Source organism: Amphiura filiformis, chromosome 6 (assembly GCF_039555335.1).
Source record: "Amphiura filiformis chromosome 6, Afil_fr2py, whole genome shotgun sequence".
Classification (NCBI taxonomy): Eukaryota; Metazoa; Echinodermata; class Ophiuroidea; order Amphilepidida; family Amphiuridae; genus Amphiura; species Amphiura filiformis.
This window is the reverse complement of record NC_092633.1, coordinates 61,802,177-61,829,015: the sequence shown is the minus strand read 5'-3', so window position 1 is coordinate 61,829,015 and position 26,839 is coordinate 61,802,177. Positions and strand designations below refer to the sequence as shown.

The window sequence follows — 26,839 nt, the reverse complement described above, 5'->3', positions numbered from 1 at the left end:
TAAGTTTATATTTGGATTGTCAGAACACCTTCCCCAATCAAACACATTTCTCTTGCATTTGATCATCTTCTACTCTTCCCTAGAAAAATCATTATAATACCAAATCTACACACTATGGAATTCACCATATCACGTCCAAGTTCACATTGGGCGCCACATTCCTTTTTTAAAGGAATTTTTATTATGGAGAACATATAGTCAACAGTAGAGTGTTTGTTTATTGAATTAGTTTGTAAGTGAAACTTTTGAAGAACAAATTAATCAGGGTTGCCAAAAAGAAATGATAACTTTATATGAAATAGAGTGTAAGGAAATGTGAATAAAATTGTTTCAGCTGCACAGTGGTGTAGCCAGGACTTTTTCAGCGAGAGAGAGAGAGAGAGAGGGGGGGGGGGGCAAGGCAAATTTAATGGGGGGGTTGTCACAAATGGACTATAAGAGTACGACAAATTTATCCCAAATGGGCTAACAAATAAAAAGTACAATAAATGCATAGAAATCTAAAATATCAGATCAGCCAGCAGGCCACAGGGGGCCAAGAGGGATGTGAATAAAATTGTGTTCATCTGCTCAGTGATGTAGCCAGGACTTTTGCAGGAGGCAGGGGCAGCAAGGTACATTTCAAGGTGGGGGACAAACTTGGATGAAAATGATAAAAATGAGCTAAAAGGTACAACAAATTTGTCCAAAATGGGCTAAAAAGTACTGTAGAAACAAATGCATAAAAATCTTAAATAGCAGAGCGGCCAGCATCCCACAGGGCAAGACTTCTCATGGAGTCACGGTGGATATGATATGGAAGGGCTCTTATGATATGGTGGCAAGAAGACTTGCTTCGATCATGATCTAATTGCAATTTCAAGCCATTGATTTATATGGAAAAGATACTAATATTATACTTCTAAGTTCTAAATGATAATCTCCTCTCATACCATTCATCACATTAAATAAAACATTTACATGTACACAAAATATAACAAAATTTACCAACTGCGAAAGACCCTGATCGCGAAAGACGGGTGACCGCTAGTTATATAAATCGCTGACACACATTTGTTTACTATCAGTGAACTTTGATTTGATATTCAAGATGGTGTCCAAAGCAACCATTATAGCTTCGGCGGTTGTGCTAATTGCAATAATTATAGGCCTACATTTTGCTAATATTCAGGTTCCAGAAAATATTAGTACATACGATAGCAGATTGTTACGTGTGATAACATTGGGCGTCGAAATTGTAAGTCACTATTATATATTTTAAGGTGGTATGAGGCATTATGGAAGTGCTCTATAAGCATTTTGTTTTAAACAGATTAATTGAGTAGAGCAAAGCACACTTATCAATATGCCTTTTGTTTGAAGCAAATCGGATATACGGTTTTCAAAATATATCAACTTATATTTTTGTATCTCACTGTTTTTATCAATAATCAATAAAGTTAATGAGCTATAATGACTGGCGAAGCTCATTAACATATAAATATTGCCTATGTTTTGCTAAAAATCCATGCCTAAATGGTTAGGGTACTTTTATTTTGCATACTTTTGCTTTGTAACTTAGTCAAAGTGTTAGTATGTTTTAATGTATTATATAGTGGAGCCGCCCCTAATTTGCATAATTAGTATTTATGCAAATTAGCTCTTTAATTATGCAAATATGCAAATTAGAGGGCGATTTATTATTTCCAAACATCATAATTATTACCATTTTAACTCCTTTTAGGTTATTGAGATATATATCGCCCTGGCATATTCCATTACTATCCCCTCATCTCGTTTAGGGAAATGTTTGCTATTTCAAAACCTTGAAATAACAGATTCAAGTCAACTTTGATCTTATTGATGACTAAAATCCAAGTCGAGCGGACTTTCTGCGCATTTAGGCCTACTAGTAGTTAATGGGGGGGGGAGACTCTATATAAAACTTTCAAAATGCCTGTCACTTGTCATTTCAGAATGCCTTAGTCCGGAAACTTCCTTTCAATCTCCATGTGTACTTGACTAATTTTTCTTGGAGTATCTTCACTGTATTCATTGAAGCCAACTTGTCTAACGAGACTTCATTAGTTCGATTTACTGATATGCGAATTGATGGAGATGTGTTAGTCAGACTCTATGAACCAGTCAAAGAAGTACATACTGCAAGACCGGCGTTAATATTCTTCCATGGCGGTGGCATGATGTATGGAAACACAGGTATATACAGTAGAAAAGTAGTTGTTTCTCTATTTAAAATCCTCATATTATAAACGGTAATATAAGGGTGCATTTGGGCTAAGGGCAGATGGTCCATGTCAAGCTTTTGCCTTAAATTAAAATGTACATAAGTAGGTCCAAAGTATATAAAATAATCACTTTTCTTTATAGTAACATAAGTCCATTTATAAATCCACTTTTTGCCTGTAATGTATCAGTGGCGTGCCTTTGTTGAAAGTGGGGGGGGGGGGCAGGTTGTTCAGTTCCCCCGAATGGAGTCTGATTAGGAGCAAATTTTGACGTTTTAAACGTTTTTCCCCCGAATCCCCTAATAACCAACAAAAGTGTGGGACCATAATTAATGGTGGCATAATTTAAGTTAATTGATGATGGTGGTGTTGGCAATGTTGCTGCTGCACCATCATCATCATTGTTACATTGCCATCGCATCCTTTCATTTTAATCATGATGACCACTATTTTATGTAACCAATTATGGCACAGGGCAAGAAAATGACAAACTTTTGAGGCAAATTTTCAGATTTCTTCCCCCAGATTTCACTTTACCACACCTTAAATGGTGTCACCACTACACTATTATGTATCATATGTGTATTATTGCAAAACACCATAATTTAAAATTGTCATTTTTTTCCAGAAATTTATCATGTGCTCACACAACATCTAGCAATTGAACTTGATGCGGTTCTTCTGTCAGTAGGGTAAGTGTAAAAGTGAAGAAAAATATCTTTAATGAGAACGGGTGAGAATAACCCATCGCCATGACATTTGCAATACATCAACTTTAACAAGTGGGACATTCTTTCATTCTGATTAAATTTCAATATATATATATATATATAGTACATAAAATAATTTGCTCATGACCATGCTTATATAATTATGTATTTCTTTTTTTAAATCAGTGTACTTTAAGAACATACAAAAAGGGTAAAGGAAAACTGTCCCCAAAATATTATCTGCATATTGAGTCACAATTGAAGTGACATTTCATTTGCTGTACATTTGCTTTATCACTTTGAATGTCAGGTTTGACTACATTATGTAGTGAATAATAATCACCCATTACAAACAAGTTCCTTATCAGTGACTGGGGCTATAATTAGGTTATTTCATATTTACACATTTGTCACATTATACTATGATCAGCTCTTAATAGGCGGGAATTATTCGGTTTTTGTTACTGCGCGAGTCAATAAAGTTCCAACTTACGCACACGTAAATTCACAAAAGCACGCATCATTCACGCAAAGCCCAGTTCGCGTAGGTGCTGCGCCTAGCTGTGTGTACGCCATTCTGTATCAATCCACGATGTTATGAGTCCCGCCTATTAAGAGCTGATCAGAGTATACATCAGTAATTTCTGAATACTGATGAATACTGGGTTACTATAAACCATCCTCAATCAATTTGGCAAGTGCAGGTAGTTTGCATTGATAACATTGACATCTACAATCACTATTGCGACTTCTATTTTTGCCTAAGGGATGGTTTATAATTAACTGTAGTTCGTCAGTATGAGAATTAAACCACAACAATATGTTTTTTACTGTTTATATCTCCCACACAGTCACCGTTATTCTTGGCAAAGTCCATATCCAGCAGCCCTAGAGGACAGTACAAAGGCTACAGTATGGTTCATGCATCACATCCACAAATACAATGTAGATGCTAGCAGGATAGCTATCATTGGAGACAGTGCAGGAGGAAATCTAGCAGCAGCTGTGACTCAAAGACTAACTTTTAATGAAGAGTTTGCAGACTTACCTACTTTAAAATTTAATGCTCTACTATATCCTGGATTACAAGCTTTTGATTTCCTCACCCCATCTTTCCAACAGCATGGTGCTAAACCAAGTTCAATTGCCACCAAAGAATTTATAACATTTTGTTATAGTTATTATGTAATAGGAAATGATGGCTTAAAGGAAGCTTTCTATTACAACACACACACTTCACCAGAAGCTAAAAGCATTTATAGTAAATTCTTATCTCATGACATGATCCCACAAAAATTTAAACAAAATGGCTATGAGCCGCCAAAGAATAAAACCTACGGAAACGAAGAAATTTATCGAGATATAGAAAAGATTCTTGTGCATCCGGATGCTGCACCTCTTCTAAGAGAAGATCTTAAAGGTCTACCATCTACCTATATAGTTACAGTAGAGCAGGATCCTCTTAGAGATGATGGAATCATATACAGGCAGAGATTAAAGGACGCTGGGGTCTCGGTAACATGGAAACACTATGAAAAAGGCATTCATGGAATGTTTCAACTTTTTATTGATCCATTTAGTATAGAGGCTGGAAAACAAAGCGTTCAGGATCTTATAGAGTATGCAAATTATCAATTTTATAGAAAATAAGTTGTGGCTAAAAACATCTCTTGAAGCAAAGCTGATTAAAAATATAATTTCTTATGTTCTTATTTCAATTTGCATGTCATTCTTAAAACAACTCTAAAGGCCATTTTTTACAAAAATGTTGGTAAATGTTTTTAAAAGCATTTGTGGAAAGAATTGACTAATTAACACTTAAATTAGTGAAAATATTTTGTGTGTTAGTTTTGGAAGTTTTGAAAGTTCTGAGCATCTCAACTTTTTCAAGCTTATTTTCCCCACCACATATCCCTACACATCCAAATCAAGATCCCTCTCCGGAATTAAGCACACACTTTGTTAACTGAGCTCCACCATCTTTAGTACTGCTACTTCTTGCAATTCAATCAATAAGGCAAGTCAAAGACAATAATGGCTTCTGACGAATGTTATCATAAAAATAAATGTTCAATATTGAGAATTTGTGTCATAAGTCATAAATAGTTTTAAAATATTTTGAAGTTAATAATACGAGTATTTCCATTTTGCTTGACAAAACCAAGTGACAAAACCAAGTGAATTTACTCACTACAATATTTCGTCCTTCACCTTCAACTTTTAAAAGTTATGAGATATGTTTTTAACACAAGTCTCCACATATATAAATTACCACAACAGGCAGTGAAACAAATCACTGACCATCCAGGATTTGAACCTGGAACCTTCGGATCACCGGACCGATACTCCTACCAAAAAGTTGTTCACTCTACATGCTATCTCTTCTACTCAATCTGTTTGATTTTCTTGAATAAAATTCCACCACTATTTCCAAGTTGTCTTCCATCATACCCTCCAGCCTTCCCATGATATGTCTTGAAACTCTCCAAATACACCCAAGTTCTTTCATTTTCCCCTATCCCTAGTCTATTGAGTAATTTGTCAGCCATTTTGGGAATCACTGGTTGGAGGAGTATTCCACATACCCTTAGTGTCTCCATGGTAACATGATTAGTAGTATCTAGCCATGGTTTCTCATGAGGGTTCTTGGCTAGAGTCCATGGTTGGTGTCTGTTAACAAATCCATTGGTGGATCGGAGACAAGTCATAATAGCTTCCAGTGCCTTGTGGAATTCAAAGTTCCTATAATGCATGTTAACAGTATCTGTAAGATGAAAAAAAAAAAAAAATGAAATTGGCATTATTTTTTGCAATAAATCTTACATGCCTCATTATGTCAAAATTGTGTCTTTTCATTCACTTGCTAAATACTAAGCATATCTGGTCATTTGATTGACTCTTGGATACCAGGTCAAAGTTCACTTTAAACCATACAAATCAGTACCTGTCTCAAATGATTGTGATTAGGGTTATGTTTATGGTTAGGGCATGGAAATAATAGATATACTATTAAGTAGATATGCTAAAATACTGTGCAAAGGTGGGTGACAGAGCCTGTAACTCAATTAGTTTAGAAATGGCGTTTATCGGCTTTTATCATCTGAACACTTCATATATATGTGACTGGGGAAAGCAGGTGACAGCACTACACCCTGTATGTTACACCAGAGGATGCCAGGCTACAATTTCTGTCTCTAAATCACCCCCTAAACTAGTCTCAGGGCACCACATTTTCCTCCTTTACCTGGTAATTTTTGCACGGATTCAATCAAGTCATAATCCTCCTGCAAAGCTCTGACTACAGTACTTGATGATGAAGATGGTTGCCATGGAAACAGGTCACTGTGGAATTGTGGGAAGACTTGTTGTGGGTTAATGGACTTTGCCGTCACTCTTGATAGGAGGTTACCCAGTGTGTCACCTAGATCAGCATTGAGAGTATTCACCAGTCTGTCATCATTGTAGTCTGAAAACATAAAAATGATAATACAATTATTATATTAGAGAACTTGCGATTTCCAATCGTACGTATCATACACCTGTGCATCTGTTCAAATCCTGTCATATGAGAGTGACTTTGAATAGATGCACGGGCATATGATACATATGTTTGGAAATCTCTCTCTCCCTATTACTATTATTGTCCATTTGGCTTCCACCAGGCAGTGATGTCAGTACATTGTCGCAGCTATATGCCATGCAGATGTACCGCCTTCCCAATTCTTTGAGTCAATACACATGCCACACTGGAGCAAATATTGATGTCACTGCCTCCACGAAGCCAAATGGATTATAGGCATGTCTTATTCTGAGTATTTCATTACACATTCAGCTGAGAGACTTTTGCCAATTTCTGCTGGCTTCACCCTGTACTATCAAGAGCTCTGCACAACTGTTTCCTATTCCATAACAAAGCTACTCTATGTACATTAAGAAACAGTAAATGACATATTCCACAATTGAATCACAAAGATATCTTGAAACACAGAAGGACTGTAAATTTAAAGCTAAGTTACCTCCATCTGAATGAAGTGTCCCTTCTCTCAGTAAAAAGTACCGGAGTCCATCTGATGTATAGCGATGTGTTCTGTCTAAAGGATCAACTACATTACCACGACTCTTGGACATCTGAAATAAGCACACAGTTATCAGTTCAATCATGTAGAATTCAATGAGAAATCACGCAACTGATGTTACCAAATATTCCAATGTGAATTATGTAAAACATTTCCCCTCATAGCTGAGAGCATGGCCTTATAGTTAGGGTACTTGCCTTTGGTGCATGAGATCCTGGGTTCAATCCCTGGTGGTGGGGATTTGGGGTATTGATTTGGGAAAAAAGAAGTCTGAATTAAATTGGCAACATCTGTAGATTAAAATCAGACCTCTGATGTTCCTGGCAACTTGGGTCTCATCAAGTAGCTTCAGTAGTATTTGCACATTTGCCAAACTCATCAAGTAGCTTCAGCAGTATTTGCACATTTGCCAAACTTGCAATCAATAATGTCCTCTGATGACCTTGATGTGACCTCTTTATTGTGTGAAGCATATCAAAGTTAACGAACACAAAGTGTCATTATAGGATAATCATGCTTCACTTGCTATTTCAATAGATATCAAGATTTGTTGCATAAAAAATAGCACATGTTGCATTTATAATGAAAATTAACAGGTATTTTGTCTATGCATATTGGGCTATTCATTTGAGCTCCATACACCCCTATGGAAGATAAAGTCATGTTTCCACAGGAGGTGTATGAATTTCAACAGAAATAGACCATTGTATAGCTTTGATTTCAATTACCTTGTAGTTATTCATAGTCCAGTGTGAATGGCATATGACAGATGCAGGAGGCTGTAAACCAGCTGCCATCAAGAATGATGGCCAATATATTGCATGGAACCTGTAAACATATAGAAATAGATTGAAATGCATTTTGAAAGATGTATTAATGTGCATAGGCTGCATACATATATACGTTGTTTATGTGTGAGTGTATGTATACGGTCTGTACCATTTTACATCAAAATGAAAACTTGTACATCCTAACCATCCAGAGTTCTAATTTTGCCGGTTAAAAAATGAGTATCACTTGCTGAGAGAGAAATAGGACTCAATAATGCACGCATGCTGAGATGTTGATGCATCCAATGCACGACTCCAGCAGAGGGAATGCACTTGACGCATCAACATGTCCAATCTCTCAAGCAACAAGGGATCTGCACTTATGACCCTATTTCATACACAACAAGAGATTTATTCAATTTCTATTTTTTGCAACCAACAAGATACTAAAAATGTCGAAAAATTTGACCAGTGTCAATGCATTCATCTTCAAGAAAAATTAATCACTCCTGCAAGACGTGAACACACAGCGTGTAGTATGTGAAACTGCGCAAGTGCAATTATTGGAAATTTATACACTCAGCTTATTTTTCAACAGCTTATCTGATTGGCTATGTGGTTCTAAGAATGTATGAAATTAATCTAAGCAATCCGACTTGCAAGAAAATGAAATAAAATACAGTTCTTTTTAATAAAGTCATTTTGTCCCCAAGCAATTTAATTTGATATTACCTGAGTATATCTTTGCCTACAATATGTATTGCTGGCCACACATGCTGCTTGTCAGGGTAACCACCAACAGTCAGGTAATTGACTAATAAATCTAGCCACTTACCTGAGTATATCTTTGCCTACGATATGTATTGCTGGCCATACATGCTCCTTGTCAGGGTAACCACCAACAGTCAGGTAGTTGACCAATGCATCTAGCCACTTACCTGAGTATATCTTTGCCTACGATATGTATTGCTGGCCATACATGCTCCTTTGTCAGGGTAGCCACCAACAGTCAGGTAGGCCTAGTTGACCAATGCATCTAGCCACTTACCTGAGTATATCTTTGCCTACAATATGTCTTGCTGGCCACACATGCTGCTTGTCAGGGTAACCACCAACAGTCAGGTAATTGACTAATGCATCTAGCCACTTACCTGAGTATATCTTTGCCTACGATATGTATTGCTGGCCATACATGCTCCTTGTCAGGGTAACCACCAACAGTCAGGTAGTTGACCAATGCATCTAGCCACTTACCTGAGTATATCTTTGCCTACAATATGTATTGCTGGCCATACATGCTGCTTGTCAGGGTAACCACCAACAGTCAGGTAGTTGACCAATGTATCTAGCCACTTATCTGAGTATATCTTTGCCTACAATATGTATTGCTGGCCATACATGCTGCTTGTCAGGGTAACCACCAACAGTCAGGTAGTTGACCAATGCATCTAGCCACTTATCTGAGTATATCTTTGCCTACAATATGTATTGCTGGCCATACATGCTGCTTGTCAGGGTAACCACCAACAGTCAGGTAGTTGACCAATGCATCTAGCCACTTACCTGAGTATATCTTTGCCTACAATATGTATTGCTGGCCACACATGCTGCTTGTCAGGGTAGCCACCAACAGTCAGGTAATTGACCAATGCATCTAGCCACTTACCTGAGTATATCTTTGCCTACAATATGTATTGCCGGCCACACATGCTCCTTGTCAGGGTAACCACCAACAGTCAGGTAGTTGACCAATGCATCTAGCTACTTACCTGAGTATATCTTTGCCTACAATATGTATTGCTGGCCACATGCTCCTTGTCAGGGTAGCCACCAACAGTCAGGTAATTGACTAATGCATCTAGTCACTTACCTGAGTATATCTTTGCCTACAATATGTATTGCTGCCCATACATGCTGCTTGTCAGGGTAACCACCAACAGTCAGGTAGTTGACCAATGCATCTAGCCACTTACCTGAGTATATCTTTGCCTACAATATGTATTGCTGGCCACACATGCTCCTTGTCAGGGTAGCCACCAACAGTCAGGTAATTGACTAATGCATCTAGTCACTTACCTGAGTATATCTTTGCCTACAATATGTATTGCTGGCCATACATGCTGATTGTCAGGGTAACCACCAACAGTCAGGTAGTTGACCAATGCATCTAGCCACTTACCTGAGTATATCTTTGCCTACAATATGTATTGCTGGCCACACATGCTCCTTGTCAGGGTAACCACCAACAGTCAGGTAGTTGACCAATGCATCTAGCCACTTACCTGAGTATATCTTTGCCTACAATATGTATTGCTGGCCATACATGCTGCTTGTCAGGGTAACCACCAACAGTCAGGTAGTTGACCAATGCATCTAGCCACTTACCTGAGTATATCTTTGCCTACAATATGTATTGCTGGCCACACATGCTGCTTGTCAGGGTAGCCACCAACAGTCAGGTAATTGACTAATGCATCTAGCCACTTACCTGAGTATATCTTTGCCTACAATATGTATTGCTGGCCACACATGCTGCTTGTCAGGGTAGCCACCAACTGTCAGGTAATTGGCCAGCAATACATATTGTAGGCAAATATATACTCAGGTAAGTGGCTAGATGCATTGGTCAATTACCTGACAGTTGGTGGCTACCCTGACAAGCAGCATGTGTGGCCAGCAATACATATTCATTGCACAGTCATCCAGTTTAAGGGTAGAGTCTCACAATATCAGCATTCAGCATACATGAATGGGAATTGAACCAGTGTCAAATTATGAAATTCTTCATTTTTAGCTTTGAGCCAAACCTCTTTGAATGTTACTCATAGTCTGTACTCTCTTCGAGTCAAACCTTTTAAATGTCACATACAGTTTCTGATATCAAATTGCACCTGTTTTTCAAGTCAGTGAGTTCATGACCAGTTACTGGCCTGCATACACTTTGCATTCCTCCACAGAACATTACATATTTAATCTTATCAAATGAGTAGATCATTCTTTCATTATATTGTTTTGTTATAAAATTAGTATCTGGCATCTACCTGAAGTCCTTCTTCGATATGCTTCTTGGTAATTGACCAATGCATCTAGCCACTTACCTGAGTATATCTTTGCCTACAATATGTATTGCTGGCCATACATGCTGCTTGTCAGGGTAACCACCAACAGTCAGGTAGTTGACCAATGCATCTAGCCACTTATCTGAGTATATCTTTGCCTACAATATGTATTGCTGGCCATACATGCTGCTTGTCAGGGTAACCACCAACAGTCAGGTAGTTGACCAATGCATCTAGCCACTTACCTGAGTATATCTTTGCCTACAATATGTATTGCTGGCCACACATGCTGCTTGTCAGGGTAGCCACCAACAGTCAGGTAATTGGCCAATGCATCTAGCCACTTACCTGAGTATATCTTTGCCTACAATATGTATTGCCGGCCACACATGCTCCTTGTCAGGGTAACCACCAACAGTCAGGTAGTTGACCAATGCATCTAGCTACTTACCTGAGTATATCTTTGCCTACAATATGTATTGCTGGCCACACATGCTCCTTGTCAGGGTAGCCACCAACAGTCAGGTAATTGACTAATGCATCTAGTCACTTACCTGAGTATATCTTTGCCTACAATATGTATTGCTGGCCATACATGCTGCTTGTCAGGGTAACCACCAACAGTCAGGTAGGTTTGACTCGAAGAGAGTACAGACTATGAGTAACATTCAAAGAGGTTTGGCTCAAAGCTAAAAATGAAGAATTTCATAATTTGACACTGGTTCAATTCCCATTCATGTATGCTGAATGCTGATATTGTGAGACTCTACCCTTAAACCGGATGACTGTGCAATGAATATGTATTGCTGGCCACACATGCTGCTTGTCAGGGTAGCCACCAACTGTCAGGTAACCAATGCATCTAGCCACTTACCTGAGTATATCTTTGCCTACAATATGTATTGCTGGCCACACATGCTGCTTGTCAGGGTAGCCACCAACTGTCAGGTAATTGACCAATGCATCTAGCCACTTACCTGAGTATATCTTTGCCTACAATATGTATTGCTGGCCACACATGCTGCTTGTCAGGGTAACCACCAACTGTCAGGTAGTTGACCAATGCAACTAGCCACTTACCTGAGTATATCTTTGCCTACAATATGTATTGCTGGCCACACATGCTGCTTGTCAGGGTAACCACCAACTGTCAGGTAGTTGACCAATGCATCTAGCCACTTACCTGAGTATATCTTTGCCTACAATATGTATTGCTGGCCACACATGCTGCTTGTCAGGGTAGCCACCAACTGTCAGGTAGTTGACCAATGCATCTAGCCACTTACCTGAGTATATCTTTGCCTACGATGTGTATTGCTGGCCACACATGCTGCTTGTCAGGGTAGCCACCAACTGTCAGGTAGTTGACCAATGCATCTAGCCACTTACCTGAGTATATCTTTGCCTACAATATGTATTGCTGGCCACACATGCTGCTTGTCAGGGTAGCCACCAACAGTCAGGTAGTTGACCAATGCATCTAGCCACTTACCTGAGTATATCTTTGCCTACAATATGTATTGCTGGCCACACATGCTGCTTGTCAGGGTAACCACCAACAGTCAGGTGGTTGACCAATGCATCTAGCCACTTACCTGAGTATATCTTTGCCTACAATATGTATTGCTGGCCACACATGTTGCTTGTCAGGGTAACCACCAACAGTCAGGTAGTTGACCAATGCATCTAGCCACACATAAATCTGTTCATATTCAATATAGTATGGAGAAATGTAAAGAGTAGTGGAAAGAAATCATCTAAAAAAGACTCTACAAACATCCAACAACTTTTTTTATCATTATTATTACAATTTTAATTAAAAACAAATTAAATTTTCCAAAACTGCTCTTCGACATGGTCATGTTAGAGACAGTGGCGGCGCTTAGGGGGGGGGGGCATTTGCCCCTCCCCATATTTTTCTTGCCCCCCCCCCCCCACTTTTGAGGCAAAACCCCCAAAATCATGTAAATTTCCACTTTTTGCGGCAATTTTGGGCAAAATTGTCCAATTTTGCCTCCCCAATAAAAAAATTCCTGGCGCCGCCACTGGTTAGAGAGTAAGAATGGTGCATCCCATCCCCTTTTTTCCATGTAAAGAAATTTATTTTTAAGACTAATTTTAGCTGGTAAGAATGATTTGTTTACTCAATATTGTTTCTCACTTTGATCGGTTTTACTCCTGTTCCATGTCAATTTAAAGAAACCTAACATTGATAGCATTTGGTATGTTTATTTTACTATTATAAATCAAGTAACAGATATCCTCACTTGCCAAAGATCACTACACATAGAGAAATCTTGAGGTTATCTGCTCCACAGCTAAAGGATGACACTAGTGGTGGTGTTCATTGTCTCTCTCTCCATCTCTGTCTCTCGATTTCTCTCTTTAATTCCTTCAATAATTTTATCCTACTCTCTCTTTTTTCTTGTTTGAATTAACTGATGTATTTTGGTTTCGTTTTTGTTTATTTGCTTAATATTTCACTCACTGTTTGTGATGGGTCATCTGGCACAGGGATACCCCACTTCAAACGTTCTCTTTGTCGAGATACTGACAAATCCTGTGAATATAAACAAGTAATTGTCAACATCAAAACATGTTATTTGGTCATGAATAACTGAACAGATCTGGTCAACCCTCATTGCACAGTCATCTGGTTTAAGGGTATAGTCTCACACTAGCAGCATACATGAATGGGAATTGAACCCGTGTCAAGTTATATAATTCTTCATTTTTAGCTTTGTGCCAAACCTCTTTGAATGTCACTCATCGTCTGTACTCTCTTTGAGTCAAACCTTTTTAAATGTCACTTACAGTTTCTGATAATCAAATTGCACCTGTTTTTCAAGTCAGTAAGTTCATGACCAGCTGCTGGCTTACATACACTTTGCATTCCTCCACAGAATATTACATATTTTCTCTTTATCGAATGAGTAGATCATTCTTTCATTATGTTGTTTTGTTATAAAATTAGTATCTGGCATTTACCTGAAGTCCTTCTTCGATATACTTCTTGGTAATAGCATAAAACTTACTGGGTCGCACAGCTGTAAAAAACACACATGAAAACAAACAGTTAAACAAAAAATATGATGCAATGAACTTATTATGATACAGAACTCATGCAAATGGAGTCAAGGTCCATGGAAACAGATGTTAAAATTAAAAACTTTTAAAATTACCATCTTGTTGGGATCAGCTACAAAATTGAGAACAAAATTTTAATAATATTTTAATAGCAAGTCTGTCACCTCACAAATTGAACTCCCTGTGAGGGTGTATCACAAATTCAAGATACTTAATTTTCATTTTGTGTACAGTAAGTCAAATTGTTTGTGAATATAAAAGGACACTAAAATGAACCCACAAAGTTCAACTTTCTTTGGAAGAAATATTAAAAGCACTGTCAGTGATTGTAGCAATTTGAATAGTTTCAAAGGGTAAGTGTAAGTCGGTTGAAAAGAAGTCAGTGTCAATATGGAAAGAAATCTCCAACATTGACTAAAGTGAGGTCAATGCCGTTTGTACATGCTTCAATAGAGGATTGAAATTTTAGCCACCTAGTAGCAGATTTCCCCCAGTTACACCCCCCCCCCCCAAATTGCGCAAGTCTAGTTACACCCACAGTGACTGCTAAAGTGTCAAATTTTACCCTCAAATTTGAGAGTGTCTTTGGGTACAAAATGCATAAATCGATTTTGTAGATAATCTAATTTAGCAAATCACTGGTAGTGGCTAAAACAGTCCATCTAAAACCTTGATGCTGACTTTTTCAAAAAAAAGTTAATTTCACATTTTTCAAGTCTTGCATGCCAGAAAAACCTCAAGCTATTGGCACTGATGACCAGTTCATGCCAGCATTGTTGAGAAGAGATAAGAACTCTTATGTGTAAAACATATTGAGAACAACCAGAGGCATACCATCCCAGGAGGGGACTATATCTAATACACAAATAACAAGATTCATTCATTCATTCATATTTTATTTTCATCAATCATCAACATCAATATACAAGTGATACTAATAGCTCAACAAAGTAATAAAATTAAATGTAAACAAGAGTCATTGGTATAAATAAATATCAATACATTTAGGCAGTAACAATTAAATCAATATAATTAAATTAGAATAGCATTACTATGTATGATTGACCAAAATACACTTTAAATGCATAAAAATATTACGAGCGTGCTTGTAGTAGTTTATCACGGAAATATCACACTGCAATGGCAATTGATTTTAAAGTACTTCTACGATGATAAGCGCCTAACACCGGATAAGCTGGCTCTCTACAAACACGCTCAGTGAATAATACATACTATCAAAATATAACATAGTAATACATGATAATAAATATTAAAATTTTAATGTTTTTAATATAATATTATAAGAACATAATAATGTAATGATAATATAGTAATATTATAATATAATAATATAATAACATAATGATAAAATAGTATAATAATATTTCTAATTCTCTTATAGTGATGGCAGAATACATTTTAAATGTTTATTGATACAATGGATGCATACATTAGATTTTACAAAATACATAAATGACCATTGATACAATGGATAATAATGTTAATGAGTCAATCTCTGCATACTTTACAGTGAGAGGGGCTATACATGATGACAGAGATTATATTTTAGAATTAGGTTGTTGAGCAAAATGAAAATGGGAGGGGAAAAAGATGATTGACGAGGACTCTGCTAAACGCGGGGCGTGGGATGCAGAGACCTTGTTGACAGACAAACACACACATTATCCGATAAGAAGAAGAAGAAGAGAGCGAGAGAGAGAGAGAGAGAGAGAGAAAAAGAGAAGAAAATAGAAAAGAGGGAGAGGAATGAAAGAGATAGAGGAGAATAGTGAGGGTCATAGCTACTACTTAAATCAAGAGCAAGATGGAACAAGTGTCGAAGGCTTCTGGTGATTCTGACGAAACAGTAATAGGGCCTAATGTGATTTACATTGATCATAAGGAAATTTATGAGTTACCCCCTGGCTTGAAATATTGGGACAAGTGACCAAAAGCTGTAATGTGCATCTGCCATTGGCCTGGTTTTAGGCCACAAATGTCCTTTATTTTGTATTCAAATCCCAAATTTTCATACACTCAGTACACCCATGTGAACAACATGCTGCAATAGTACCTACCTTCAGGGTTGGTGTGTAACCATTCTAATAGCTGAGGGCCCATTTGGCTGAGACGAAACATGTAATTCTTCTCAGAGGTCCATTCAACAGGGTTGCCAGTTTCAATTGAAACCTGCATCAATTGAGAAGAAATAACTTCACTTTAAGATTTGGTAAAATTTAAAGGCTCCTTTATTTTCAATCATTTTAGTAATGTTCACAAAATGCAAGTTTGAAGTCAGTAATATAATTAGCACATTTTAGGTTTCATGATTGGAATTGGTTCATTAAATTTCTGTAGCATATTTCATATTTTTTCTTTATATTTTGATAATTGCGGCAAAACACATTTTTATTGGAACACCATGTACTAAATAAACTAAATTAAAGATAAGTATTTTGTATATTATGGCAAAACAAAAGGTACCCCTGATAAAAACAACAGGCTATACCAGTTGAATTACATTTACCCCCTATGGAAGATATGCCATTAATCTCCACACAGGCGGGGTAGATTTCAAATAGAGTCCCCATTCAGGTAACCCCATTTGCAATTCATACGTGTTGTGGAAGATTGAGGTCATGTCTTCTATAAGGGAAGTATGTATTTCAACTGGAAAGGCCTGATTGCCATCACTCACATCATTTACACCTAACATCCAATTCACTGCACCTGTTTATTGTCTGAGAGCATCTCATTGCATAAGGAATATCATCTGGAACACATCCCTTATCTGAGACGAATATACCTAGGTATATTCGTCTCAGTCCCTTATACTCACCTTCTGTACATTTCCTCCATCCACTGTCACATCATGCACCTGCTGGTTGCTAAGGAACGCCTCATCTGCAGTGGAGTACCAACCCTCGTACTCACCCTGGTAGATATATCCACCATCATACAACTTTTTCTGCAAACACAATACAAATAAAATTTGGATCAGGTTGAAGAAAGAAGGCCTCGGCCCAGCTGTTGATGAAATTTCAGGGCCCTGTTTTCAAAGAAAAACAAGGCTGTTACTCGAACCACAATTCTAGCCTGCTTTTGCGACAGCCTGCGTATGGGGTAGTTTTCAACAATACCCAAAGGGAGTGGCACCACCACGGACCACAATATTGAATTTTAAAAATAAAATACCCAAATAACTATTGGGTGTAAACCCACAGAGTTCTAGTATTGTATTCTTTATTTTGTTGGACACCATTGTTAGTTTTTGAGATATTTCATTGCAAAAAGTCATCACTATTATTGTATTTGTTATTGTCTTCTATTTTATTTGACACCACCCAGTGGGTCACGCCTGTTTTAACTTTGGAGAAATTAATTCTAAAAAATATACCCAAATCTGTGGAGTGGCGCCCCAAGTACCCACAATATTAAATTTTACAAATACCTTTACAATTATTAGGAGTAGAACACCTAGAATTCTTTTATTGCATTCTTTATTTTCATCTCCTTCATTTGACACCACCAAAGGGTGAAACCATTTTTAGTTTTTTAGATATTTCATTGCAAATAGTAGCATCCCCAGAGTTATTTTATTGTATTCATTATATTAGAAAAATTACTTTTTGTCATTGATTGAATTTGTATCTGTCAATCATTACACTACAATTTTTACTCCAAGTGCTCTTTGATTTCTTCAAATGTTTTTTTTATAATGAGAAAGTGAATCCCCTGGCCCTCTATATTTAATTTGTGAGATATTAATTTTGGAAAACATCCAAATATGGGGAGTGGCACCCCCAGAGACCCACAATATAACCCATAACCTTACCCACCAGTCCCACCCTCTCCCCAGAACCACTAAATATTACATGTACTTTTCTACATGCAGTGTAATTAAGAGAGAATTACCATATGCCAGATATGAGATTTAGAGACAGGTGTGCATAAATTATGCAAATTACTATCTTCATTAGCATATTTTGTGCTGAAAATCTAAGCAGGTGTGCAACCGGTAGATATCCTTCCTGTTCAATCAGATCTGGTGATAATTTGTCAACAAGGTTGACTTATGATCCCATTTCCAACCATATTTGTAGAAGAGTTCCGCATAAATTATGCAAAACAACAACATTTATAAATGCGCATAATTTTTGCCAAAAAACTAATCAGGTGATCAGTCATTGTGTATCATTCCTGCTAGGTTCTGCTACCATACACCTGACAAATCTTGAGATAATCTGTCCACAAATTTTATTTACATATTTTCACCTAAATACATAGAGCACAGTTGGATACCCTTCCTCCCACCACATAGCATCCCAGTAGGTCTTCCAGATACCCAGATACAGCTCCGGATGTACGGACGGTCGAACGGACAGACAGAAAAGTGATTATTAAGTCTCATTTTGAACTTAGTTCAGGCCAGACAAAAATGAACATGAACAAATGTGCTAACTCTTGGCCTTTGTGTCTCTCTGTCATGTGGTAATGTTATCAATGCGCGATTAATTGCAATATGCGCTCAAACTAGTACGCGGCGTGGCGCGCTATGTCCGCAGATTTGCGTGGCGCCATGATTGCGTAATGTATTTTATTATTGTAATTCACTTTTGAATGTAATGTCCGACCGTGATGTCGTAAAACTATGGAATGGGAGAAAAGAGGAGAGAGAATGGAGAGAGGAATAAAAGGACTCTAACTAGTCTAAGAATTATGGTAAAATTTCGCCTGATAATTGTGTGATTTCATAATTGTGTGATTTCATAGTTTTATTAAGAAGATAAGCCGGCAGTGCTAGAGAACGTAACATGGTGGCAGCGGAAAAAGTAAATCTACAGGTACGCCATTTCCAAGAAATAGCCTAAGAAAGACTCAAAGAAATCACCAAGAAAACATCAACGAAGTTTTCGAAGAAAGAAACTGGAAAATTACCAAAGAAAACATCAACAAAGTTTTCAAGAAAGAAACTTGAAAATCGACAAAGAAGGTCTCAAAGTCGCTAAAGACTAGTTCAGCTTTGAAGAAGAAACCTTCAGTGAGCTAGCCATAAGAAGAAAGAAGAGGACGCAGAACTGATTAACTGTTGTATTGGAAGCCCGCGGATTGGAAGAAAGAAGAGAGCGTCACAGATAGCTTCGCTACAGAAGAAAGAAGAGAAGAAAACAGAGTAGCTTCGTGACTGTATCATCATCAACTCCGTTCAAATACCAGAACTGTGAGATTTGATGCACATTAATACATTTTCATCGTTGGAATATATTGCTGATTTGTGTTCTTCTGGAAAAAGACAGGTGAATCGTGTTTTCATCAGTGGCAGTGTTGTCTACATGATCTACGCATCGGTGTGGCAGAGTGATGTGGAAAATGGATTACGAGAGGCTGTCTTCAGGTTCTAGCCTGCTTGGATTCCTTGCTAAATGACCAGACATTTGGTATGATATTTTGACTGTTGGCCTTTTTACTTGAAGACAATCAAGAGATGTTTATATTTTCACAGATGAAAATGATCAGTAATATATTATAAAATGTAAACGAGGATTGTGCGACAGTGAAGCAAGTATTATAAATATTGCAAATGTACGTGCACAAATGAAAGATACGTACAACGAAATGTGTATGCACATATCAAAATTAAATGTTGTATACATCATGCGTAGTAGAAATGTAGGCCTAACCTAAGCTTACATAATGCACGCCAATCTTTGTGGCATTCAAAAATGTTTTGTTGTGTAAAGCATAATTGCGTTTAAAACAAAGATAAACAGCAATGAAACATTATATTGTTTTAATTTAGTATTATCATGCACATGGACAAATGTGTGCATTATTTCACATGCAAAAACTCCAGCCAGAGTACAAAAATGTGTAAGATTTTTTATTGGATTGTTGTAATAAGCTTATTTAGCGTTTGGGATTGCAGCAGTAGTGCGCAAGTCAATCGAGTCGACATTTCTTTTAAAATTGAAATGAAGGGATAAAGTATTATTATATGGTCGTCAAAAAACTGTTGTGTTTAAAATAAGATTTTATCACAAAATGTGCGTATTGATCAGGATTTCATGATGAATTTAAATTTCTGGACAAGCGCTTGGTATTGCAGCTATAGTGCGCCAATTAGTCAAGCGACATTTCCATATAAACATGGACATGTATAACTAAATTCATTATGTTTTGGAGAAATGGAAACTAGTGTGAGATTATCATTGGAGAAGAAATTTATCACATAAATTTTATTTGTATTTATGGCACATGTACGTTTTGAGAATATTTTATATAATGAATTAAAACGTGCATTAAAAACAAATTGCATGAAATTATATTTATGCACACAAAAGATGTAAATTTAACGCGATTTAAATGTGCATTTTGAGATGATTGACACAATCATATAGGAGTTCGGGAGTGTCATGTGGTAATGTTATCAATGCGCGATTAATTGCAATATGCGCTCAAACTAGTATGCATGGCGTGGCGCCGCTATGTCCGCAGATTTATGTGAGCGCCATGATTGCGAATGTATTTTATTATTGTAATTCACTTTTGAATGTAATGTCCGACCGTGATGTCGTAAAACTATGGAATGGGAGAAAAGAGGAGAGAGATGGAGAGAGAATAAAAGGACTCTAACTAGTCTAAGAATTATGGTAAAACTTCGCCTGATGGTGTGATTTCATAGTTTTATTAAGAAGATAAGCCGGCAGTGAACGTAACACTCTCGGACTGGGAGAATGTCCCTGTTAATGTTACCCCATGTTGGCAGTACTGGTCATTATAATCATATGCTCACCAGTTCCACAGCAGAATCTTGAGACTCATTGGATAATTCACTTGTTAATCACAATATTTATTTCATTTATTTACCTATTTATTTATATTGACTTACCCAGATGTGATTCACAGCCCGATTGTGTCTATCCTCTGTTGTCCTTACGTAATCAGTGTAGGCAATGTCATTAGCATCAAACAGATACTATAAAATGCATTAATAATAAAATCAAGCATTAGTAAACATAGCATACAGCCATAGCTTCAGCCCTAACTGCACCCATTACAGATTAGGCTACTATGTAAACTGTACAGTATGTGTTGTCTGTGAATTCATGGCATAGAAAAGGGCAGGAATGTATGAACACAGTGCCAAGAAAATCTTTAGAAGTTGCAACAATTAATAAGGATGACTTGTAAAATGCAATCAATTGTCAGAAATATTTATGTATTTGTCATTTCTTATTGGTTTAATGCATACATTATATCATCCATATTTTGTAGCCAGACAAGCTTAAAAACTCCTAGTAATAATGTTGAACAAAAACATTTATGACATTTACTCAGATCTGTTCAGCGGGCACACCCTGTCAGTCCGAACCACCGCTAGTCCGAATTTTAAGCTTACCTATTGCTAACCTTAACCCTAACCCTAAACCTAACCCTGAACCTAACCCTAAACCAAACCCTTACCCTAACCCTAAAAATTTGGACTTGCGGTGGTTCAGACTGACAGTGTTTCGGACTGACAGGGAGACCAGTGTTCACAGAGAGGGAAAATTATTTCTACATGTATGGCCCATCTGAGATCTAAGTCTTTTGGGTCATGGGGTCATAAGAAGCATTGGTTCTATGTGTCTAACTTGTGCATGCAAAAAAGGAATTCCTAACTACACTCATCCTCTATATCCTAAAGTAAAACTATGCCATTTAATCTACAATACATACATGTAAGAGTTGCACAAAAAGCAGAAAAAGGGAGAGTTCAGATCAGACATTATATACTCTGCAAATATGTGGCACCATGATCCCATTAACAATTAACATATTAAAAAGGCCAATTAGACCAATGGTAATACATGAGCAGTAGTTTGAATCTTGACCCTCACTCCTAATTTATTACAATATAATACAGAATAAATGACAAATTCTGTGGAAAACAGTAAATATTCAGGTTACTGCAAGAACAGCTTGTCTGGCACACTCTGTCAAATTCTGGAAATGAAACATAGGTTAAAACACTCAATTCAGATTGTTCCTTCTTCTTACCTTAAATTTCTGTGAGACTTCATTACAGAATTGTAAAGGAGGCAACTTAGCAGCCTCTGCAGCCTGTTGTACCTTTAACCCATGCTCATCTGTACCAGTTGAAAATATTGCTTGTTTAGCCCCGCATATACACTGCCATCTATGGGCTGCATCTCCAACAACTGCAGAGTATAAATGTCCAATGTGTGGCACTAACAGAAGGCAAAAGAGAATTGGTTAAAAGCAATATAGTAAGATTTCTGAAATAGAATATATTTTTATTTTTTCCCAGATGAGAATAGAACATGGTTGGTTATGTAAAGAAGATCAGTCCCAAGGCTGACACACTGTGCTTTAGCAGTAATTGAATGGATAGAAAATCGCTATTTGAATGCATTGATCATTAATGAGGTTGATTGGCTCAATGTGTTACTGTATAAATATGCTATAGATATGCAACCACATGAGTCATCCTATGGGGGCATTGACCATAATTGGGAGAACCTAGCCTTATTGGGGGACACAAGCCATTTTCCTATAGGATTCTTTAAATTTTCAAATCAATGGGGGGGGGGGCATGTTCCCACCCCTCACTGACTCCCATCTTGTAACCATGCTCATAGTTTGAGAGGATCAAAATTGATTCTCCAAGAATCATGCCTCTCCCACACATAGCGATTTATTTGATTCTTGCTAGATGAATTTGCGACAATCAAATTTGATTGATCTTACCTGCATTTACATAAAATATTGGTGTGGTCAGAAAGGACTCATTGGTCTGCATATTTGACAAACATCTGACTGGTTGAAAATGTTTCCATACTTTGTGTAGCTTCTGTACACATTTTGCAGATGCAGCAGTTTTCATCTGACAAATTAGAGCCAACATATTGGACTATAAAAGCGGATGCGTTATTCGTCAAAATGGTATCTAGCATACAGCACCTGCAATGTGTAAAATAACAAACTGAATTCAAGTGACAGAAATTAAAGCATTACTGTGAAATTTTAATTTTATTATTCTTTTCCAAAAATGAAAAATTATTTGGTATACAGTAGTGTATTTTAATTGGTGATTATGCCAGGAAGGTTTAAGGTGAGTGAAATAATGAAAGAAACCTCACTTCATGAATTGGACATTTAACATGGATCTCTATGGGGTATGTTAATGTAAAGCCAAGAATTTTCCGCGTTGCCAGGAAGGTTAAAGGTGAAATAATGAAAGAAACCTCACTTCATGAATTGGACATTTAACATGGATCTCTATGGGGTATGTTAATGTAAAGTTAAGAATTTTCATATATTATGAAATTCCATGAAAATTATGGAATTCGAGGTAAAGTGGAAAACGATTTCTGAGAAAAAAATAAGCAAAAATGACCTAGAAAAAGGAAAAAATACAATTGAAAAGAAATAAATAAAATACTAAATGAAATGGGTCTTCAAAATTCATCAAAAAAAAGTAAAATCCGTCACAGATTTACCGTACAACGCCTGTCCTACCTCCCATTGCAGCCGTGATACCCAATCACCCATCCCAACTTTGCAACATCGCAATGATCGTCACAAGATTCTTGTGAAATTTTATTATGTCAGAAATGTGCTAAAATTACAAAGCAGAGAAAAGCGGAATTTAGCATTTGTAAAGCAGAAAATTCTTGGCTTTATGTTAATGTCATGATTGTAAAATTAAATCAAAATTGCTCTTTTGTCCTAGAAATACAACAAGGATGAAAGGTGAAAGATGGGATATGTGTAAATTTAATTTTATGGATGGATACTCCCCATGTTGTTTGGATGATTTTCTATGCTATACTGACTTTGAATTTTGCCAAAAGTCACCATCTTCTTAGCTCAAATGTCAATGTTTTTCTGGATGTAATTTTACACAAAATTTATAGGGTTTGGGTTTGTTTAGGTTTAGGATTAGGATTAGCTTTATACATGAAATAATTGCATGAAGTATCAACCGTTTTTCTTATTTTTTCCAATAAATGAAGTACCGGTACCTAAAATGTGACAAAATAGCATTTGGATTGCAGTTTTACATACATGATTTGACCATTCTATATTTTGTTTAAAAGATAATGACCGGGCGTAATGTCAAAGAAAACATTGATTAAAAAGTACAGTAGTGTGTACCAAAAACCCTAAATTTTCATGTGTACGGACGGTATGCAATGTCTTCTATGACTTGATATATCGATGGCCCATCAATTAAAAGTCTGAAGTCTTGCTTGCAGGAGTATAAATAATATTTTGCAGATTTTCTTTTACAAATTTAAGCGTACTGCTAACAGCAGTCTTAAAGGAGTATTTCGTGATCCTAGCATCCTCTTTTTATGACATTTTTCAGTACATATCCATGAAAAAGCCTATTCCCAAAATTTCAGTTGATTCCGATTTTATGCTTATGAAGTTATGCATGATTATGTGTATTAGTATTACACTGCTCCATAGACAATGCGTTGTAATTTCGTTCTGGTGCACCAGAACAAAATTCAAATTTCACGATATCTTTGCAAAACGAATTAATCTGCAAGAAATATTTTGTACATAAACATTATGTAGCCAGAGGTTTCCAGTGATATAAAAATCTCAACTTTTTTGAGAAAAGTGGGGGATGAGGCTGTGGATCACGAAATGCCCTTTAACCCTATGCACACGCTTGATGTTGCGCGCAAATAAGCGATGGTTAATGGTTAAAAGGAACCTTAATTGCAAAAAAAAAACATTCAAAAAGATTTATATAGGCTAAAAACATTCATGCGGTTGCCCATATGCCATGCACAGCACCATATAAATGCATTTAAGCTTAAGCTTACTTTGACTTTTGTTTTTTATCTTACTCACTCAGTAAAATAGTCTTTGATAAAAATGCATTATAGCAATTACGGGTGAAACTGTTAAAAACAAACACAATTTCAACGATTTTTTTCTCCGAAGTGTTGCATGATCAGCATGAACCAAAAGTACAAACTGCGCAAGTGTACAGACCGCCGTGACCACGTTTTTTTGTTGGGCTACGAGCTCTATTTTAATATGCGGTACCAAATTCGAAGGTGAAGTATGTTTTTCCTTGGCTATTTGCTTACTTTTTTCCCTGTTGTGTTATATTTATTATGTTATCGTGTGCTATATATCAATAATAAAAGTGTTCAGGTGCATGCAGGCGTACTAAAATAAAATGCAAGAAGTTTCAAGTGTCGATAAACATGAAGTGAAGTTGTAAAGCATGAATTGAATAGAGGTAAAATGAAGTCCTCCTGCGCATCAGTACTAGTTCCAGTAACTGTAACCATAGACTATACCCTGTGTGGGCAAGTCATACTTCAGTATGACTTGCCCTGAACGTCCATATATGTTCGGAAGAGACGGATACATTGCATGACTCAGCATGAGAGCCTGCCAATTTAAGCTTCCTATAATATCAATTGCGTATACGAAGTCACAAACTTAACTTCAATATGCACTTCAAATACAGCAGACCAGCTGTTAATTATTACCGATCCTGTAGAATAACTTACATAATCGTCCATTTCATGGAATCCCGTTGCTCAGAATTGCCCATTTCATTTTTATCTGTCAAATGCGCTGTGGATGTGCTCCATTAAATCACAGGTGTGAAACTGACTCACAGGTGTGAAACTGACTTTATACCACTCGCAGAAAAGCCAGCCTCGTGGCGCTGGGGCATGACGTCATCGTGGACGTATGCAAAATTTCCGACGGGCGCGTATTGTGATTGGTTGCAAAAGCCATTCTTTGAAATCGTAAGCCAATCAATGAACGTGACGGCCTTTTACGGTATTAATTAGTGTGACTCGCCAGTAAAGTATGTCTAACCTGATTGGTTTACAAAACTAATTTGATAATTGCTAAGCCAGTCAGCGTGCTCGATGCAACAACCTCGTAGAGGTTTTCGAGAGGCGAATTCACGTGGTGATCCAGCGATCGAGTATAAATTCAGCTTGACAACTGCTCTTGCGCGAGATCGCAGGTGCAATAACAATACATGGACACAATCACTGTCATTTACACAATGGAATAATGAATTATTTATGACATGCATCGGCTGGATTTTACGATCGAGGTAAGGTTTTTCAGTCGGAGGGCCATCATGCGCGTTTTCCGTTAAAGGTCAAATTATTAACGTACGCGACCTTTGCAAAAATGACCGTCGCACTCTTTGGTATGCTTTTTACCTTTCCCGCGGAAAATTTCGATTTGAAATGTATCGTATTATGTGTAGCCAATCATCTTGGGCAATTTACAAATAACTTGTATTGAAAATATCTTCACAATTCTCTACTTGATTTCCATTTTGTGTACTTTTGTCGTTAGTATTCGTGATTTTTGCGTTTGCTTTACCTTCAATTTTATTTTCGTTGCTAAGGACTTCTAACCCGGATATTTTCTGTCTTAACGCTTTAATCATTCTAATTTTTAGCCAGACAAGTAATTTCAACCTTTATCTATCGATTAGTCTTTGTCCCAAATTTTGAACTTAAAATTCTAAGTTGTTATAATTGTTTAAATTGGTTACCCAGATTAGGCCCATCGACGAAAATTAAGTAAACAACTTCATAACAATAAACCGCGTGACTTGACACCATGAACGAGTACACGCGCGCGACTATGTTGCGCCCAAGCGCGCCATCCATCTGCGTTCAGTGAAATACGCGCGCGCAGTTTAACACTGCTCGCATGAAACTTCTCAATGTTGTTGTCGCATGGCCTACTGATACTGGTATTTTTCCGTCTTGTAAAATACCCTTTTCATCCCGGCAGGTTTTTGTCTTAACCAACCAAAAATCTTGATATTTTAATATGAGGATAATAAGCCATGTTTCTAATCATATGCAAATTCCTGATTTATGAACTCGCACCATT

The 26,839-nt window shown here is 37.1% G+C and overlaps 2 protein-coding genes across 2 annotated transcripts; one reads left to right on the top strand and one right to left on the bottom strand.

Annotated features, from left to right (window-relative positions):
* The first annotated feature begins 1,926 nt into the window (after positions 1–1,926).
* LOC140154688 (arylacetamide deacetylase-like 4 family member 1) lies at positions 1,927–4,585 on the top strand. Its single transcript, XM_072177255.1, has 3 exons — positions 1,927–2,196; positions 2,854–2,917; positions 3,787–4,585. Exons 1-3 carry the CDS (start codon positions 2,082–2,084, stop codon positions 4,583–4,585), a joined length of 978 nt encoding a protein of 325 aa, XP_072033356.1. The 5' UTR covers positions 1,927–2,081.
* On the bottom strand, positions 4,446–24,862 carry LOC140155769 (methionine--tRNA ligase, mitochondrial-like). The gene is made up of 13 exons (XM_072178732.1): positions 24,800–24,862; positions 22,679–22,891; positions 21,968–22,158; positions 20,817–20,903; positions 16,767–16,895; positions 16,006–16,117; positions 13,829–13,887; positions 13,329–13,400; positions 12,436–12,542; positions 7,740–7,839; positions 6,952–7,063; positions 6,180–6,401; positions 4,446–5,699 (listed from the first exon to the last, which is right to left on the bottom strand). Exons 2-13 carry the CDS (start codon positions 22,833–22,835, stop codon positions 5,320–5,322), a joined length of 1,728 nt encoding a protein of 575 aa, XP_072034833.1. The 5' UTR covers positions 22,836–22,891; positions 24,800–24,862; the 3' UTR covers positions 4,446–5,319.
* Positions 24,863–26,839: the final 1,977 nt, after the last annotated feature.

Bases quoted from the DNA above. Each gene is read 5' to 3' on its own strand.
- LOC140154688 (XM_072177255.1), top strand. From the start codon at position 2,082: ATGCGAATTGATGGAGATGTGTTAGTCAGACTCTATGAACCAGTCAAA. The intron at 2,197-2,853 runs GTATATACAGTA...ATTTTTTTCCAG, and splicing joins CATGATGTATGGAAACACAG to AAATTTATCATGTGCTCACA. The intron at 2,918-3,786 runs GTAAGTGTAAAA...TCTCCCACACAG, and splicing joins GCGGTTCTTCTGTCAGTAGG to TCACCGTTATTCTTGGCAAA.
- LOC140155769 (XM_072178732.1), bottom strand. From the start codon at position 22,835: ATGTTGGCTCTAATTTGTCAGATGAAAACTGCTGCATCTGCAAAATGT. The intron at 16,118-16,766 runs GTGAGTATAAGG...CAATTGATGCAG, and splicing joins ATGGAGGAAATGTACAGAAG to GTTTCAATTGAAACTGGCAA. The intron at 5,700-6,179 runs GTAAAGGAGGAA...TTCATCTTACAG, and splicing joins ATCCGTGCAAAAATTACCAG to ATACTGTTAACATGCATTAT.